Genomic DNA, 18679 nt, shown 5'->3' with positions numbered 1-18679 from the left:
GAGGCTTGATACTTAAGGGCCCCGGCCAAGAAAGCATAATTTATTAAAGACATGCTCCAGAACTTTGGCGACTACTAAGTATTTTTTAAACCTCCCACTTTGGTCAATGTGTAGTTCATACATGCATAATCTATGAGCAGAATTAATGTCTTCCCTCAATTAACCACAAAATTCCTAGTTTAAAAACGACTGATTTTCTGGAAGCTGTGTTAAGCCATTTTCCCTACATTTCCCCCCACGTGGGCCAGCCCTGTAGCAATTCGAGTTCTAGCCAAGGAGCTTCAGCCCCTTACCATTTGAGTGACAGCTAGCAAGATGCACACACAGCCGAGCGAGTGAGCGCAATAACGTGGTGCACATATCTGCACATACACTACATGACCGAAAGTATGTAGACACCCGCTCGTCGAACATCTCATTCCAAAATTATGGGCATTAATATGGAGTCGGGCCCCCCTTTGCTGCTATAACAGCCTACACTCTTCTGGGAAGGCTTTCCACTAGATGTTGGAACATTGCTGCGGGGACTTGCTTCCATTCAGCCACAAGAGCATTAGTGAGGTCGGGCACTGATGTTGGGCGATTAGGCCTGGCTCGCAGTCGGCGTTCCAATTCATCCCAAAGGTGTTCGATGTGGTTGAGGTTAGTGCTCTGTACAGGCCAGTCAAGTTCTTCCACACCGATCTCGACAAACCATTTCTGGATGGACCTCGCTTTGTGCACGGGGGCATTGGCATGCTGAAACAGCAAAGGGCCTTCCCCAAACTGTTGCCACAAAGTTGGAAGTATAAAATCGTCTAGAATGTCATTCTATGCTGGAGCGTTAAGATTTATCTTCACTGGAACTAAGCGGCCGAGCCCGAACCATGAAAAACAGCCTCAGACCATTATTCCTCCTCCACCAAACTTTACAGTTGGCACTATGCATTGGGACAGGTAGCGTTCTCCTGGCGTCCGCCAAACCCAGATTCATCCATTGGACTGCCAGATGGTGAAGCGTGATTCATCACTCCAGAGAACGTGTTTCCACTGCTGCAGAGTCCAATGGCAATGAGCTTTACAATACTCCAGCCGACGCTTGGCATTGCGCATGGTGGTCTTAGGCTTGTGTGCGGCTGCTCGGCCATGGAAACCCATTTCATGAAGCTCCCGATGAACACTTTTTGTGTTGACATTGCATCCAGAGGCAGTTTGGAACTCGGTAGTGAGCGTTGCAACCCGAGAACAGACGATTTTTACACGGTACGCACTTCAGCACTAGATTGGCCCATTCTGTGAGCTTGTGTGGTCTACCACTTCGCGGCTGAGCCGTTGTTGCTCCTAGACGTTTCCACTTCACAATAACAGCACTTACAGTTGACCGGGGCAGCTCTAACAGGGCAGAAATCTGATGAACTGACTTGTTGGAAAGGTGGCAACCTATGACAGCGCCACGTTGAAAGTCACTGAGCTCTTCAGTAAGGCCATTCTACTGCCAATGTTTGTCTATGGAGATTGCATGGCTGTGTGCTCGATTTTATACACCTGTCAGCAATGGGTGTGGCTGAAATAGCCGAATCCACTAATTTGAAAGGGTTTCCATTAACTTTTGTATAGTGTATGTGATTTTCGGGGACCACTTTTGGCTCATGAGCGCTACTTTCCAGAACTACTGGCTAAAAAGCATACAAAAGTACCAGAGAATCTCTTTAAGCTACTGAGTGGAATTCCTATTTGGTGCTTAACACCAAATCAGAATGATAAGGAGGCATTTGAGGTAGTGCCAAATCCCATAATCAGTGTTGTGCATTTACAGTGTATCTCAGCCTCAGGCTGCCACTTGAGAAATACATTTTTGAGCAACACCCTCTCTCCCTATTGTCAATGGATCCAGCCTGAGGGAGAGCTTTGCTATTTCGCAAACCCCCAAATGACATTTTCCTCATCTGCAGCAGAGATGCGAACTGGAGCTGGTGCTCTTCACACTCTGAGGGGTAACACATGGAGTGGAATCCTGATTGTTTGTGCCACCTTTCCCCTCAGGAACATTGAGTCATCTGGATCCACCTCCCCAGGATGTGACCTAGCTGTGCCATGACCACAGATAGAATGCCCTGATTGACCTCTCCAGGATGTGACCTAGCTGTGCCATGACATTTACATTTACATTTTAGTCATTTAGCAGACGCTCTTAACCAGAGCGACTTACAGGAGCAATTAGGGTTAAGTGCCTTGCTCAAGGGCACATTTACGTCATTTAGCAGGCGCTCTTATCCAGAGCGACTCACAAATTGGTGCATTTACCCTATAGCCAGTGGGATAACCACTTTACAATTTTTTTTGGGGGGGGGGTAGAAGGATTACTTTATCCTATCCCAGGTATTCCTTAAAGAGGTGGGGTTTCAAATGTCTCCGGAAGGTGGTGAGTGACTCCGCTGTCCTGGCGTCGTGAGGGAGCTTGTTCCACCATTGGGGTGCCAGAGCAGCGAACAGTTTTGACTGGGCTGAGCGGGAACTATGCTTCCACAGAGGAAGGGGAGCCAGCAGGCCAGAGGTAGATGAACGCAATGCTCTCGTTTGGGTGTAGGGACTGATCAGAGCCCGAAGGTACAGAGGTGCCGTTCCCCTCGCTGCTCCATAGGCAAGCACCATGGTCTTGTAACGGATGCGAGCTTCAACTGGAAGCCAGTGGAGTGTGCGGAGGAGGGGGGTGACGTGAGAGAACTTGGGAAGGTTGAACACCAGACGGGCTGCGGCATTCTGGATGAGTTGTAGGGGTTTAATGGCACAGGCAGGGAGGCCAGCCAACAGCGAGTTGCAGTAATCCAGACGGGAGATGACAAGTGCCTGGATTAGGACCTGTGCCGCTTCCTGTGTAAGGCAGGGTCGTACTCTCCGAATGTTGTAGAGCATGAACCTGCAGGAGCGGGTCACCGCCTTGATGTTAGCGGAGAACGACAGGGTGTTGTCCAGGGTCACGCCAAGGCTCTTCGCACTCTGGGAGGAGGACACAACGGAGTTGTCAACCGTGATGGCGAGATCATGGAACGGGCAGTCCTTCCCCGGGAGGAAGAGCAGCTCCGTCTTGCCAGGGTTCAGCTTGAGGTGGTGATCCGTCATCCATACTGATATGTCTGCCAGACATGCAGAGATGCGATTCGCCACCTGGTTATCAGAAGGGGGAAATGACCACAGATAGAATGCCCTGATTGACCTCCCCAGGATGTGACCTAGCTGTGCCATGACCACAGATAGAATGCCCTGATTGACCTCTCCAGGATGTGACCCAGCTGTGCCATGACCACAGATATAATGCCCTGATTGACATCCCCAGGATGTGACCTAGCTTTGCCATGACCACAGATAGAATGCCCTGATTGACCTCTCCAGGATGTGACCTAGCTGTGCCATGACCACAGATAGAATGCCCTGATTGACCTCTCCATTATGTGACCTAGCTGTGCCATGACCACAGATAGAATGCCCTGATTGACCTCTCCAGGATGTGACCTAGCTGTGCCATGACCACAGATAGAATGCCCTGATTGACCTCTCCATTATGTGACCTAGCTGTGCCATGACCACAGATAGAATGCCCTGATTGACCTCTCCGGGATGTGACCTAGCTGTGCCATGACCACAGATAGAATGCCCTGATTGACCTCTCCATGGTGTGACCTAGCTGTGCCATGACCACAGATAGAATGCCCTGATTGACCTCTCCAGGATGTGACCTAGCTGTGCCATGACCACAGATAGAATGCCCTGATTGACATCCCCAGGATGTGACCTAGCTTTGCCATGACCACAGATAGAATGCCCTGATTGACCTCTCCAGGATGTGACCTAGCTGTGCCATGACCACAGATAGAATGCCCTGATTGACATCTCCAGGATGTGACCTAGCTGTGCCATGACCACAGATAGAATGCCCTGATTGACCTCTCCAGGATGTGACCTAGCTGTGCCATGACCACAGATAGAATGCCCTGATTGACCTCTCCAGGATGTGACCTAGCTGTGCCATGACCACAGATAGAATGCCCTGATTGACCTCTCCAGGATGTGACCTAGCTGTGCCATGACCACATATAGAATGCCCTGATTGACTTCTCCAGGATGTGACCTAGCTGTGCCATGACCACAGATAGAATGCCCTGATTGACATCTCCAGGATGTGACCTAGCTGTGCCATGACCACAGATAGAATGCCCTGATTGACCTCTCCATGATGTGACCTAGCTGTGCCACATGACCACAGATAGAATGCCCTGATTGACCTCCCCAGGATGTGACCTAGCTGTGCCATGACCACATATAGAATGCCCTGATTGACCTCTCCAGGATGTGACCTAGCTGTGCCATGACCACATATAGAATGCCCCGATTGACCTCTCCAGGATGTGACCTAGCTGTGCCATGACCGCAGATATAATGCTCTGATTGACCTCCCCAGGATTGAACACATACAGTGAGGGGAAAAAAGTATTTGATCCCCTGCTGATTTTGTACGTTTGCCCACGGACAAAGAAATGATCAGTCTATAATTTTAATGGTAGGTTTATTTGAACAGTGAGAGACAGAATAACAACAAAAAGATCCAGAAAAACGCATGTCAAAAATGTTATAAATTGATTTGCATTTTAGTGAGGGAAATAAGTATTTGACCCCCTCTCAATCAGAAAGATTTCTGGCTCCTAGGTGTCTTTTATACAGGTAACGAGCTGGGATTAGGAGTACACTCTTAAATGGAGCGCTCCTAATCTCAGCTTGTTACCTGTATAAAAGACACCTGTCCACAGAAACAATCAATCAAACAGATTCCAAACTCTCCACCATGGCCAAGACCAAAGAGCTCTCCAAGGATGTCAGGGACAAGATTGTAGACCTACACAAGGCTGGAATGGGCTACAAGACCATCGCCAAGCAGCTTGGTGAGAAGGTGACAACAGTTGGTGCGATTATTCACAAATGGAAGAAACACAAAATAACTGTCAATCTCCCTCGACCTGGGGCTCCATGCAAGATCTCACCTCGTGGAGTTGCAATGATCGTGAGAACGGTGAGGAATCAGCCCAGAACTACACGGGAGGATCTTGTCAATGATCTCAAGGCAGCTGGGACCATAGTCACCAAGAAAACAATTGGTAACACACTACGCCGTGAAGGACTGAAATCCTGCAGCGCCCACAAGGTCCCCCTGCTCGAGAAAGCACATATACAGGCCCATCTGAAGTTTGCCAATTAACATCTGAATTATTCAGAGGAGAACTGGGTGAAAGTGTTGTGGTCAGATGAGACCAAAATCGAGCTCTTTGGCATCAACTCAACTCGCCGTGTTTGGAGGAGGAGGAATGCTGCCTATGACCCCAAGAACACCATCCCCACCGTCAAACATGGAGGTGGAAACATTATGCTTTGGGGATGTTTTTCTGCTAAGGGGACAGGACAACTTCACCGCATCAAAGGGACGATGGACAGTGCCATGTACCATCAAATCTTGGGTGAGAACCTCCTTCCCTCAGCCAGGGCATTGAAAATGGGTTGTGGATGGGTATTCCAGCATGACAATGATCCAAAACACACGGCCAAGGCAACAAAGGAGTGGCTCAAGAAGAAGCACTTTAAGGTCCTGGAGTGGCCTAACCAGTCTCCAGACCTTAATCCCATAGAAAATCTGTGGAGGGAGCTGAAGATTCGAGTTGCCAAACGTCAGCCTCGAAACCTTAATGACTTGGAGAAGATCTGCAAAGAGGAGTGGGACAAAATCCCTCCTGAGATGTGTGCAAACCTGGTGGCCAACTACAAGAAACGTCTGACCTCTGTGATTGCTAACAAGGGTTTTGCCACCAAGTACTAAGTCATGTTTTGCACAGGGGTCAAATACTTATTTCCCTCATTAAAATGTAAATCAATTTATAACATTTTTGACATGCGTTTTTCTGGATTTTTCTGTTGTTATTCTGTCTCTCACTGTTCAAATAAACCTACCATAAAAATTATAGACTGATCATGTCTTTGTCAGTGGGCAAACGTACAAAATCAGCAGGGGATCAAATACTTTTTTCCCTCACTGTAAAGATCTATTTTATCCAGGAAAATGTTGTTGTAGACTACAGATTATGTATTACTAATCTCTGTGACAGATGCCTTTGTACCACCACTGTGATTTTGGGGCTTAATCAAATGAAATTGTATTTGTATATGTCACATATTTGTCACACCTAATACAACAGTTCTATAGTTGTAAACTTTACTGTGAAATGCTTGCTTACGTGCCCTTCCCAACGAAGCAGAGTAAAAATTATTCCACATGTGTTATTTCATAGTTTTGATGTCTTCACTATTATTCTACAATGTAAAAAATAGTAAAAATAAAGAAAAACCCTGGAATTAGTAGGTGTGTTCATACTTTTGACTGGTAGTATATATAAATATATACATTTTATAAATGGTATAATTGCGTGATATGATTGCATTTTGCAACCATGCTCCCCCGTTGCCCCAAGATGAATGGTTTTGACCACTAAAGTCTTACTTCACTACAAGCTTTATTGCTTTGATTGGTGTAGCTAAACCACAAGTGTCTGTCCTATAATGATCAGGCACCTGCAAAAGAACATTCAAGGAACTTGTTTATCTATTTTGCTGTGCTGTTGTAACATTTGTATTGGTGTTTTGTGTCTGATGCACTCAGGGTGTCATTTCCGACATGCATCATGAGCAAAGTAATTGTAGCCTATCATTTCACTTCCCCTGTGAGAACCATGAGCACGGCTGACTTAGCTTTGCTGTAATGCAGCAGAAGCCTGCACGCAGCCTACCTACCAAAGGTTTCACTGTGTCCATTATAATGTAGAAAAACGCATGTCTCTTATGGAAGATACCAAAACTTTGGAGATAACAATATATGGTGAAGTCAAAGATACTGTTTTCCATCTGTGGTGAAGTCAAAGATACTGTTTTCCATATGTGGTGAAGTCAAAGATACTGGTTTCCATCTGTGGTGAAGTTAAAGATACTGGTTTCCATCTGTGGTGAAGTCAAATATACTGGTTTTCATCTGTGGTGAAGTCAAAGATACTTGTTTCCATCTGTGGTGAAGTCAAAGATACTGTTTTCCATCTATGGTGAAGTCAAAGATACTGGTTTCCATATGTGGTGAAGTCAAAGATACTGGTTTCCATATGTGGTGAAGTCAAAGATACTGGTTTCCATCTGTGGTGAAGTCAAAGATACTGGTTTCCATCTGTGGTGAAGTCAAAGATACTGGTTTCCATCTGTGGTGAAGTCAAAGATACTGTTTTCCATCTGTGGTGAAGTCAAAGATACTGGTTTCCATCTGTGGTGAAGTTAAAGATACTGGTTTCCATCTGTGGTGAAGTTAAAGATACTGGTTTCCATCTGTGGTGAAGTCAAAGATACTGGTTTTCATCTGTGGTGAAGTTAAAGATACTGGTTTCCATCTGTGGTGAAGTTTTCCCTATTATGCTAATGTCAACTCCAGCAGAACCAGCCTAGCCAGCTGGCTAATATTTCTCGATCACTCCACGTGGAAATCATTATGACGTTCTTTCCCTCCCTAATTCGTGAATATGTATAAGTAGCCTGCGTCATTCTTCAGAGGTGGAACCTAAACAAGAATGACATCGAAATAGGGGCGGCATTTCCCTCTGATGGGCGCTTTTAAAGTAAAATGATGTGTATAAACCCTGGATTGCTTATGCTATGTAATGGCCAGTGAGAGACTTTGAAGCCACCGGTCAACCATATTGGTACTCCCCAGTAGGAGCAGTCCTCCATAGGAATTAATGAAATTCTACAGTATTTCACTAAAATCTTTCACGGACAAAATTATATGTATTACAGTAACATTATTACTCTCTAAAAATATATATTTTAAGGATTTATTTTTTATTATTTTTATTTCCATGTTCAGTTCACTTAATATAATTTAAAAGTATGCATTTAAGGTGTCTGTAATATAATATACTTGCCAAAAACGAATGTAGACATTAATAAATGTATTTCTATATCGTCCCAAATCTTTTTTTACAATGGAGGAGTACCAACATGGCTGCGTGGGGCTTATAAACAACCTGTCATCTAGGGTAATTCATATTACATTTACATTTTAGTCATTTAGCAGACGCTCTTATCCAGAGCGACTTACAGTTAGTGAGTGCATACATTATTTTTGTATTTTTCATACAATAAGAGTTAAGATAAATAAGAGTTAACAAAAATGTTTACTAAATAAACTAAAGTAAAAAATAAAAGAGCAACAATAAAATAACAATAACGAGGCTATATACAGGGAATACTGGTACAGAGTCAATGCAAATAGTCCGGTTAGCCATTTGATTAGCCACTTGCTATGTTAATGATGCTGAGATTTGCATGTCAATGTGACTCACAAGGTTAAATTAATCATACAAAATATATATATATTTTAAGTATTAACTGAAAACAGAGTTGTACAGCAAGTTGAATCTTTAGTTGGTACTTCAGACAACTGAAACAAAAAACATGCCATTATAGTTAGCTTGTAAAATGGGATTCGCAAAGTTAGATAATGCATAAAATAAATTCAATCAAAAGGAAGTTGCATAGCAAGTTGAATCATTAGTTGGGGCCTTATAAAATTGTATAAAATACCATTACATCATAATAAATAGCTTTTAAAAGCTTTTGAAAAACTGTAAGGCAATGTGACATCTTTCAGGATGACCCAAAGCACCATTAGAGCTTTTGAACACCTAGCTAGCTACCCCTGACAGACATTGAGTTTTGAACACCAACCCCTGACAGACATTGAGTTTCTACCTATTGACTTTTGCCCGGGTTTTCTCACATGAAGTGTATTAAAATGTCCTTATCCTGTTACTGCCAGGTTAATGTTCACCTCAACTCTTCTGCATCTCGTTCTTGTCCCAGGATTTTTTGTACACTGACAAATCATCCCAACGCCACACGGCTCTCCCTCTCCAAAGAATCGATAATAATAGACTCGCTGCTCCTTATTCATAGCCGTTCTGGCTTCGCCTCGATTGTTCATTCAACAGCATAATTAGTTGGCCATATTTTCCAATTTAGTCGTTGCTAACCTTGTAGCAAAAAGGGGGAGCCGAGGTAGCACAACCTTGACATTAAAAACCCAAAGGCACAGAGGTGTGTTATTCATTAACCTAGTGGGTTCCATTCAGAACACATTGCACACTTGAGGATGGAACTTGTTTCTTGCTACAGGTGGCAATGCATCTCTCTCTGACCCAGAATTCATGTGTCTGTATCTCAAACCAATCAATGAACTTGACCAAGTTATTCTCAAAGTACTTGGGAGCAACAGCTTGATGGTCAATCCCATTTAAATCCCAGTTTGAGGGTCAATCCCAGGAAACGGCCCCCACTCCCGTCCATTTTTATTTTCTTCAATTGGAATTTCATGTCTGTTTGTTCCCATTTCAGAATGAACATGGGAACCCAAACTTTTTACACTCCTTTGATACTGGTTAATGTTCTTATCTTGTAGTATTTGGTCTTTACAGAGCAAATAACCAAACATTTGCTATTATAAAATGATTGTGGATTGACTGGGCTGGCAGACAGTGTCAAGAAAACCCACAGAGAGAACTGTTCAGTTCATTAATGGCTCAGTGGCTTTTGATTGAAAACTTCCATTACTCAGACAGGGAACACCACCTACCCAAATCTCCCCACACCAGCCACCGCTGACGAGAGCGTAATTCATTTCCCCAGATTTGATCAAGCCTGTTAATGTGATTAAATTAGACTCTCTCTCTCTCGCTCCCACACCCACACACACACACAGACACACACAGACACACACACACACACACACACACACACACACACACACACACACACACACACACACACACACACACACACATACACAAACTATAGGCCCACTCAAAATGCAAATGACCAACCAATGACTGGTGCCTCCACTCAGCAGTCCCCTTTTGTCTGGTGTCCACCTGGTGCCTACAGAATAGATTCAGAACTGGGTTTTCATCCTCATTGTCCAGACTAAACGGAGTGGCAGTGTAGAGGATGAACCAGCTCTGCCACTCAACCTCTTTGCTTCCCTAGACTGCTTCCCCATTGTATTAGCTCTATTATAAATACAGTATATAGCTCATCCCTGCTTCCCCAGGATGCTTCCCGATTGCATTAACTTTCCTGTTTTCTCTCTCCTCCCCCACAGTTCGTGGCCCACCCCAACTGCCAGCAACAGCTGCTGACGATCTGGTATGAGAACCTGTCTGACCTGAGGGAGCAGACTATCGCTGTGAAGTGCCTGGTGGTGGTGGCTGTGGCCCTGGGTCTGCCCATGCTGGCTGTGGGTTACTGGTTCGCCCCTTGCAGTCGGGTAAGAGTACCACGTCCACTGACATACCCACTGAGTGTCGCTTACCAGCCTGAAACACTTTGGTCAGAATTCCAATGTAGTTGTAGTCAGAGAAATGTTGATGGAGTCTGTTTGTTTATAAACTGCACAAACGCTTGTATGTACGTGCACGCTGAGATGTTGAACTGTTGCACCCTCTATAACCACTCTGGTTATTATTTGACCCTGCTGGTCATCTATGAACGTTTGAACATCTTGAAGAATGATCTGGCCTTGTAGCTGAAATGTACAATAGGTACATGTGTTATTGTTTTTGTTTTGAGAAAATGAGCATGGTGGAGAAAAAACCACAGTACATACTCTGCTGTTCCATCGTGCGTGAAATGATGTACAATGATGTCAGAGGTGTTCGTTGTTTGCCGTAACGTCTTTGTTGTAATATCGCAAACGGACGTGGCAGTTTCACCGCTATAATCTCCACCCGACACAGCCAGAAGAGGACTGACCACCCCTCAGAGCCTGGTTCCTCTAGGTTTCTTCCTAGGTTCCTGCCTTTCTAGGGAGTTTTCCCTAACCACTGCCTCTGCACAGTGCTCTTTGGGGGTTTAGGCTGGGTATCTGTATTGCACTTTGTGACAACTGCTGATGTAAAAAGGGCTTTATAAAATAAATGTGTTTGATGTTAATTTGATTGATTGATGATTGTTTTGCAATGTGACAAGTAATATCTGCCAAGAGAGTATAGATAGAAGTCTGGCATGTGAGTCTACCCACCGCCATCATTCCTGCCACTCAAAACCTCTCAGGTAGATCAACTGGAGCATAACCAGGCTGTAGATTTCAAAGTGAAATATGGAGGCTGTGTTGGGACAAAATTAACCAGTTGTGTTCCCTTTCAGTTATCTCAACTCAAACCAGAGCATATGACGAGTATTGTTTCTAGCCCATAGAATTACATATAAAATAGTAATTATATATGTGTCCATTACTCAAACATCCTCTTGAAGTAAAACAGATATTTACAGTCACCTGTGATTAAAGTAAATAAGTCTAGGAGTGTGAGGGTAAATAAGTATAGGAGTGTGAGGGTAAAAAAGTATAGGAGTGTGAGGATAAGTAGTCTAGGAGTGTGAGGGTAAATAGTCTAGGAGTGTGAGGGTAAATACGTCTAGGAGTGTGAGGGTAAATAAGTCTAAGAATGTGAGGGTAAGTAGTCTAGGAGTGTGAGGGTAAGTAGTCTAGGAGTGTGAGGGTAAGTAGTCTAGGAGTGTGAGGCTAAATAGTCTAGGAGTGTGAGGGTAAGTAGTCTAGGAGTGTGAGGCTAAATAGTCTAGGAGTGTGAGGGTAAGTAGTCTAGGAGTGTGAGGGTGAATAGTCTAGGAGTGTGAGGGTAAGTAGTCTAGGAGTGTGAGGCTAAATAGTCTAGGAGTGTGATGGTAAGTAGTCTAGGAGTGTGAGGGTGAATAGTCTAGGAGTGTGAGGGTAAGTAGTCTAGGAGTGTGAGGCTAAATAGTCTAGGAGTGTGAGGGTAAGTAGTCTAGGAGTGTGAGGCTAAATAGTCTAGGAGTGTGAGGGTAAGTAGTCTAGGAGTGTGAGGGTGAATAGTCTAGGAGTGTGAGGGTAAGTAGTCTAGGAGTGTGAGGCTAAATAGTCTAGGAGTGTGATGGTAAGTAGTCTAGGAGTGTGAGGGTGAATAGTCTAGGAGTGTGATGGTAAGTAGTCTAGGAGTGTGAGGCTAAATAGTCTAGGAGTGTGATGGTAAGTAGTCTAGGAGTGTGAGGGTGAATAGTCTAGGAGTGTGAGGGTAAGTAGTCTAGGAGTGTGAGGCTAAATAGTCTAGGAGTGTGATGGTAAGTAGTCTAGGAGTGTGAGGGTGAATAGTCTAGGAGTGTGAGGGTAAGTAGTCTAGGAGTGTGAGGGTGAATAGTCTAGGAGTGTGAGGGTATGTAGTCTAGGAGTGTGAGGCTAAATAGTCTAGGAGTATGAGGGTGAATAGTCTAGGAGTGTGAGGGTGAATAGTCTAGGAGGGTGTAGCATGCTTGTTTGTTTATATTCACTTACCCTGCCCTACCCAGGTGGTTTATAGATAAGTCTTAAGTTTCAGTAGTATAACGAGAGTCTCTCGCAACGCTCCAATGAAATGTAAGTGTTACATTTTCTATCTTTAGGGATGTTGTTTACCCTCTCATAAAGCCAAGGCTAAGAATGTGTGTTTTAATCACTGAGGGCTTTAAGAGGAATGGAGAGAAGCAGAGCGACTGCTGGGCATCTTTATGGGTTAGTGGTGTGGGCGGGCACAATGCCAGTCTGGGTTGTTGACATCATTACTATTGCTGGCATCATTTGTATTTAGGGGTGGCACCTTGAGAACACTTCGATTTGTTTTTCAGGAGGGGCCAATTGGTGGGAATAAAAATGTGATTAGGACTAGTAGTAGCTTTTCAGTTGTATAGATCATGAACGAAACCAAATAAAGTTTAAATCAATTGATACGACCACCTAAACTGAATTGATTTGTGATTGTTGTAAAGTTACTCCAGACTTCACAACAAACTCATTTCATCTGAGGGGTATATTACAAAGCAGTTTCAAGGAGTTAGCCAACTAACCTTGATAAACAAGCAGAAATAACTGTTTTTCTGGTTCATTAAGAAAGCTAAATGTACATGTATGTGTTTTTGGTTGTTGAGAAAATTAGACCAAGCCCATTTCAAGGATGTGTAGGCAAATTAGCTGGCTAACTCCTTGATCGTGCTTTGTAGTATAGGTTGAGGTGGTTGCACCATAGTTACTCCAGAGACTTCTTATTGGCTGAATTATGCCTGTGCATCCCACCAATCCCACCTTAAGGTTTTACTTGCTATGATGTGGTTGTTTTACCTCCCTAAGTTGAATGCACTGGTTGTAAGTCATTATTGATGGGAGCATCTGCTAAATGACCTTCTTATTTCCTGTAGCTGGGCAATGTCCTGCGCAGCCCCTTCATGAAGTTTGTGACCCATGCCTCCTCCTTCATTATCTTCCTGTGCCTGCTGTTGTTCAACGCATCGGACCGCTTCGAGGGCATCAGCACCATGCCAAACGTGACCGTCACTGACCACCCCATGCAGATCTACCGGGTCAAGACCACTGAATTCAGCTGGACTGAGATCCTCATCATGGTCTGGGTCACAGGTGAGAGAGGATTTATTTGTTTAACATGTTAAGGACATTCATCAGAGTCATGTTTCAGGGTGCAAAAAGATCACTTAAATATTTTGTCTTGCCCATTCACCCTCTGAATGGCACACACACAATCCATGTCTCAATTGTCTCAAAGCTTAAAAATCATTATTTAACCTGTCTCCTCCCCTTCATCTACACTGATTGAAGTAGATTTAACAAGTGACATCAATAAGGGATCATAGCTTTCTCCTGGATTCACCTGGTCAGTCTATGTGGAACAAGCTCCCCCACAATGCCAGGACGGCAGGACAGCAGAGTCACTGACCACCTTCCGGAGACACTTGAAACCCTACCTCTTTAAGGAATACCTGTAATAGTATAACAGTAATACTTCTACCCCCCCCCCCCCCCCCATAAATAATAATAATAATAATAATAATAATAATAATAATAATAATAATAATATAATAATAATAATAATAATAATAATAATAATAATAAAAATACAATCATAATAGGGTGTTTGTCCCACTGGCTATCCTTAGTTGAATGCACCAATTTGTAAGTTGCTCTGGATAAGAGCGTCTGCTAAATTACTTAAATGTAAATGTCATGGAAACAGCCGGTGTTCCTAATGTTTTGTACACTCAGTGTATATTTCCCAGGTATCCCTTGAAAGCAGTGCCAAGTGTTACTGAGTGGACTATCCTGGTTAGATTCAAGTGTTACTGAGTGGACTATCCTGGTTAGATTCACATTAAATGAAACATATATTGTTTTATGTACTGTGCTCTATTTAGAACAGTAATCTCTTTTCAATGTGCTCTGAAGGACCTAGCAAAAACAGCAGCTGTATGGAACAGTGGTCAGGAGATTATCTTGGCCTTTTCACAATTATACTGATATACAGTATATGGTATAGTTACAGACAGTAATGAGCTTTTTAAAATAAAAAGTTTCCATAGCTTCCCTGGTCAGTTTTACTTAATGCTTAGCAGCCAGACTGACCTAAACTGGAACGAGCAGTTGACAGTGCGTACTTGCGAGTGAGAGAATCAGGTAACTCTCTGGGGAGGGGGAAATCTGATGAGATTTTGGTGAGGAGCAGTCTTCAGTCCTCCTGCTGCTCCTGCAAGATTGAAATACTAATTACGGTGACACATCTGTAAATTGACCCTCTCCTTCCTCTCCTCTACACAGCAGTCTCCATTCTGTTCTCAGCATGGGGAGGTTTCCAGGGTTGTGTTCATTTGGCATCAAATGGAAGAAAATGGACTGATACAGGGAGGAACTACAAAACATAAAAAAATTGGTTTCCGTTGCATTCCCTAATGAACACGATCTTCATATCGAGCCTGGTCGAGTTTGACGCCATTGCAGATGCATCCCGTTTGGTCGGATAGGGCAGAAACCAGGAAGTGATTATAATGAGTCACTACCGGCCTTTTGACATGACCCAAGAGGTCCTCTGACCTTCATTCACCAAACAACTAAATGCAGGATCAAAGGAGGGAACATTTCATCAATTTTCTCTCCCCCTTTGACAGATTGAGTTAACGAATCGATGCAGTGACTATAACTATGTTCCATCTTCTGAATTTTTAAAAGCTATATTTTTTTGTTTAAATGTTTTTTTAAATCTTATTTGTTTGGTGTTTTTTTTGGGGTGTAGATCAGCTTTAATATTGCAGATAGATTGTAACTTCCAACAATGTAATTGTCAGCATACTTCCAATCCCCCATATGTTTTTTCTAGGATTTTATGTATTTATATGTATGTATGTGTATATGTACGTGTATGTATGTATATATATATATATATATATATATATATATATATATATATATATATATACATACATACACGTACATATACACATACATACATATAAATACATATACATATCCTTTAAAAAAATATATTTCCCTTTATTACTTTCCAACCCCACAACCCCTTCCCTAATTGGAGTAAACTAGTGAACAACAACGCTTAGGCCTCTACTTCTAGCTTATACATACTAAATACATTTTATGGACACAGTCAATTTTACAATAATTGTATTTTGTTTGTTTTTACTCCTGAACTTCCTCTACCCTCAACCTCTCCGATCATTTTCATGATGTCCATCCGGTTTGCTTCTACAGTTGAAGTCGGAAGTTTACATACACCTTAGCCAAATACATTTAAACTCAGTTTTTCACAATTCCTGACATTTAATCCTAGTAAGAATTCCCTGTCTTAGGTCAGTTAGGATCACCACTTTATTTAAAAAATTTGAAATGTCAGAATAATAGTAGAGAATGATTTATTTCAGCTTTTATTTCTTTCATCACGTTCCCAGTGGGTCAGAAGTTTACATACACGCAATTAGTATTTGGTAGCATTGCCTTTAAATTGTTTAACTTGGGTCAAACATTTCGGATAGCCTTCCACAAGCTTCCCACAATAAGTTGGGTGAATTTTGGCCCATTCCTCCTGATAGAGCTGGTTTAACTGAGTCAGGTTTGTAGGCCTCCTTGCTCGCACACGCTTTTTCAGTTCTGCCCACACATTTTCTATAGGATTGAGGTCAGGGCTTTGTGATGGCCACTCCAATACCTTGACTTTGTTGTCCTGAAGCCATTTTGCTACAACTTTGGAAGTATGCTTGGGGTCGTTGTCCATTTGGAAGACCCATTTGCGACCAAGCTTTAACTTCCTGACTGATGTCTTGAGATGTTGCTTCAATATATCCACATAATTTTCCTTCCACATGATGCCATCTATTTTGTGAAGTGCACCAGTCCCTCCTGCAGCAAAGCACCCCCACAGCATGATGCTGCCACCCCCTTTGCTGTTGTTCTGGGATTGATTTGCACTTTTCGCACCAAAGTACGTTCATCTCTAGGAGATAGAACGCGTCTCCTTCCTGAGCAGTATGACGGCTGCGTGGTCCCATGGTGTTTGTACTTGCGTAATATTGTTTGTACAGATGAACGTGGTACCTTCAGGCGTTTGGAAATTGCTCCCAAGGATGAACCAGACTTGTGGAGGTCTACAAAAAATGTTCTGAGGTATTGGCTGATTTATTTTGATTTTCCCATGATGTCAAGCCAAGAGGCACTGAGTTTGAAGATAGGCCTTGAAATACATCCACAGGTACACCTCCAATTGACTCAAATTATGTCAATTAGCCTATCAGAAGCTTCGAAAGCCATGACATCATTTTCTGGAATTTTCCAAGCTGTTTAAAGGCACAGTCAACTTAGTGTATGTAAACTTCTGACCCACTGGAATTGTGATACAGTGAATTATAAGTGAAATAATCTGTCTGTAAACAATTGTTGGAAAAATTACTTGTGTCATGCACAAAATAGATGTCCTAACCAACTTGCCTAAACTATAGTTTGTTAACAAGAAATGTTTAGAGTGGTTGAAAAACTAGTTTTAATGACTCCAACCTAAGTGTACGTAAACTTTCGATTTCAACTGTATATGCCATATCTTTCTAACTGTGCTCTTTCACAAAATACTATGACTTTTCAGATCACCCAGTAGTGCTATCTGCAGGGTTAGCTCCAGGTAAATATTGCAATCCTTCAGCCATTCCTGGACCTGTGTCCAAAAACAAGCTACAAATGGACAGTACCAAAACAAATGATCTAATGATTCTGTCTCTTCGCAGCAAAATCTGCAGAGCTGGGAAGATTGTATCTCCCATATAAATAACATTATATTGGTAGCAAGAATTTTGTATAATAATTTCAATTGAAAAATTATACGTTTTGAATCCAGTGTCGTTTTGCATATCAGTTCATAAACACTATGCCATGGAATCGGTACGTCAAAAATCTCTTCCCAACTATTTTGCAATCTATATGGGACGGCTGTCAATCCTTTGGTCCTTAAATGAAACTGGTATACTTTTTTATTTATCACAATTTTCTTTAACCAATTATGTTCTTTAATGCAGGGCCGACAGACAAGTTCTTACTTTTCCCTCCTTCCACTTTCCTCTTCCATTTTTGCGGTAATGCTACAATTATTTGGTTGTAATTTTGGGTAGAGCAGACATTTCCATATGTTTTTGTTAGCTGCATGTGTGACATAACTCCACCAGTCCTACCTATGATATCATTTACGATTATACCTTTTTTAAACAATACCTTTTTTTTATCAATTAGTATATTTGAGTTTAACCACAATATTTGTTGCATTATTTGTTCTGTCATTTCCGGAGGATTAAATTGAAATTGCAACCAACTTTCTATGGCTTGTTTTAGAAATAGTGATATTTGGGAGATTATTTCCTTTTCAAATAACTGAAAGTGAGAGGTTGTAATCTGAATAAAGGGAAAAAGGCCATTCTTGAACATGGGGTGAGACAATCTTCCTAATTTTCTAGAGAACCAGTTCGGATTTAAGTATAACTTTTGTATGACTGAAGCTTTTAGTGATAGGTCTAATGCTTTAATATTTAATCATTTCTGTCTTCCGAATTCATATTCATTATATAAATAGGTCCATTAATTTTGTCTGGCTTGCCATTCCAAATAAAATGGAATATTTTTTCTCATATATTTTAAAAAACTGTTCGCTAGGCGTAGGCAAGACCATAAGCAAATAGGTAAACTGGGATAATACTAAAGAGTTAATCGGGGGGATTTTTCCACAAATAGACAGGTATTTACCTTTCCATGGTAGCAAGATCTTATCTATTTTTGCTAACTTTCTATTAACATTTATTGGAGTGAGATCATTTATTTCATTTGGGATATGTATTCCGAGTATATCCACATCACCATCAGACCATTTTATTGGTAAACTACATGATAATGTAAAGATTGTGTTTTTTAGTGATGCAATACGTAATATAGTACATTTATCATAATTTGGTTGTAATCCAGAGAGGTTAGAAAATGTATCTAGATCCTCTATGAGGTTGTGGATTTAAAAGAAAACATGAATCATCAGCGTACAATGACACCTTTGTTTTTAAGCCCTGGTTTTCTAATCCCTTGATATGATTGCTGGATCTAATTTTAATAGCTAACATTTCGATGGCCATAATAAATAGATGTGCCGATAGTGGACAACCCCGTTTTACTCCTCTTGACAGTTTAAAACTATCTGAGAAATAGCCATTATTTACTATTTTACACCTAGGGTTTACTATACAT

At 42.1% G+C, this 18679-nt stretch overlaps 1 protein-coding gene across 1 annotated transcript in view; it reads left to right on the top strand.

The window, feature by feature from the left end:
• The window catches only part of LOC311107545 (short transient receptor potential channel 3-like), a gene marked incomplete at both ends in the record, with an annotated part of 70023 nt that overhangs the window by 16467 nt on the left and 34877 nt on the right, over window positions 1-18679 (top strand). Inside the window, 2 exons of the mRNA XM_084150052.1 lie at window positions 10211-10375; window positions 13312-13528. Coding sequence (XP_084006178.1) covers window positions 10211-10375; window positions 13312-13528 — 382 coding nt within the window. The remainder of the gene's footprint in view (window positions 1-10210; window positions 10376-13311; window positions 13529-18679) is intronic.

The sequence above is a fragment of the Coregonus lavaretus genome, assembly GCF_964263955.1.
Source record: "Coregonus lavaretus genome assembly, chromosome: 32".
Classification (NCBI taxonomy): Eukaryota; Metazoa; Chordata; class Actinopteri; order Salmoniformes; family Salmonidae; genus Coregonus; species Coregonus lavaretus.
Note: the sequence above shows the minus strand (reverse complement) of the source record. Positions and strands in the feature narration are given on the sequence as shown.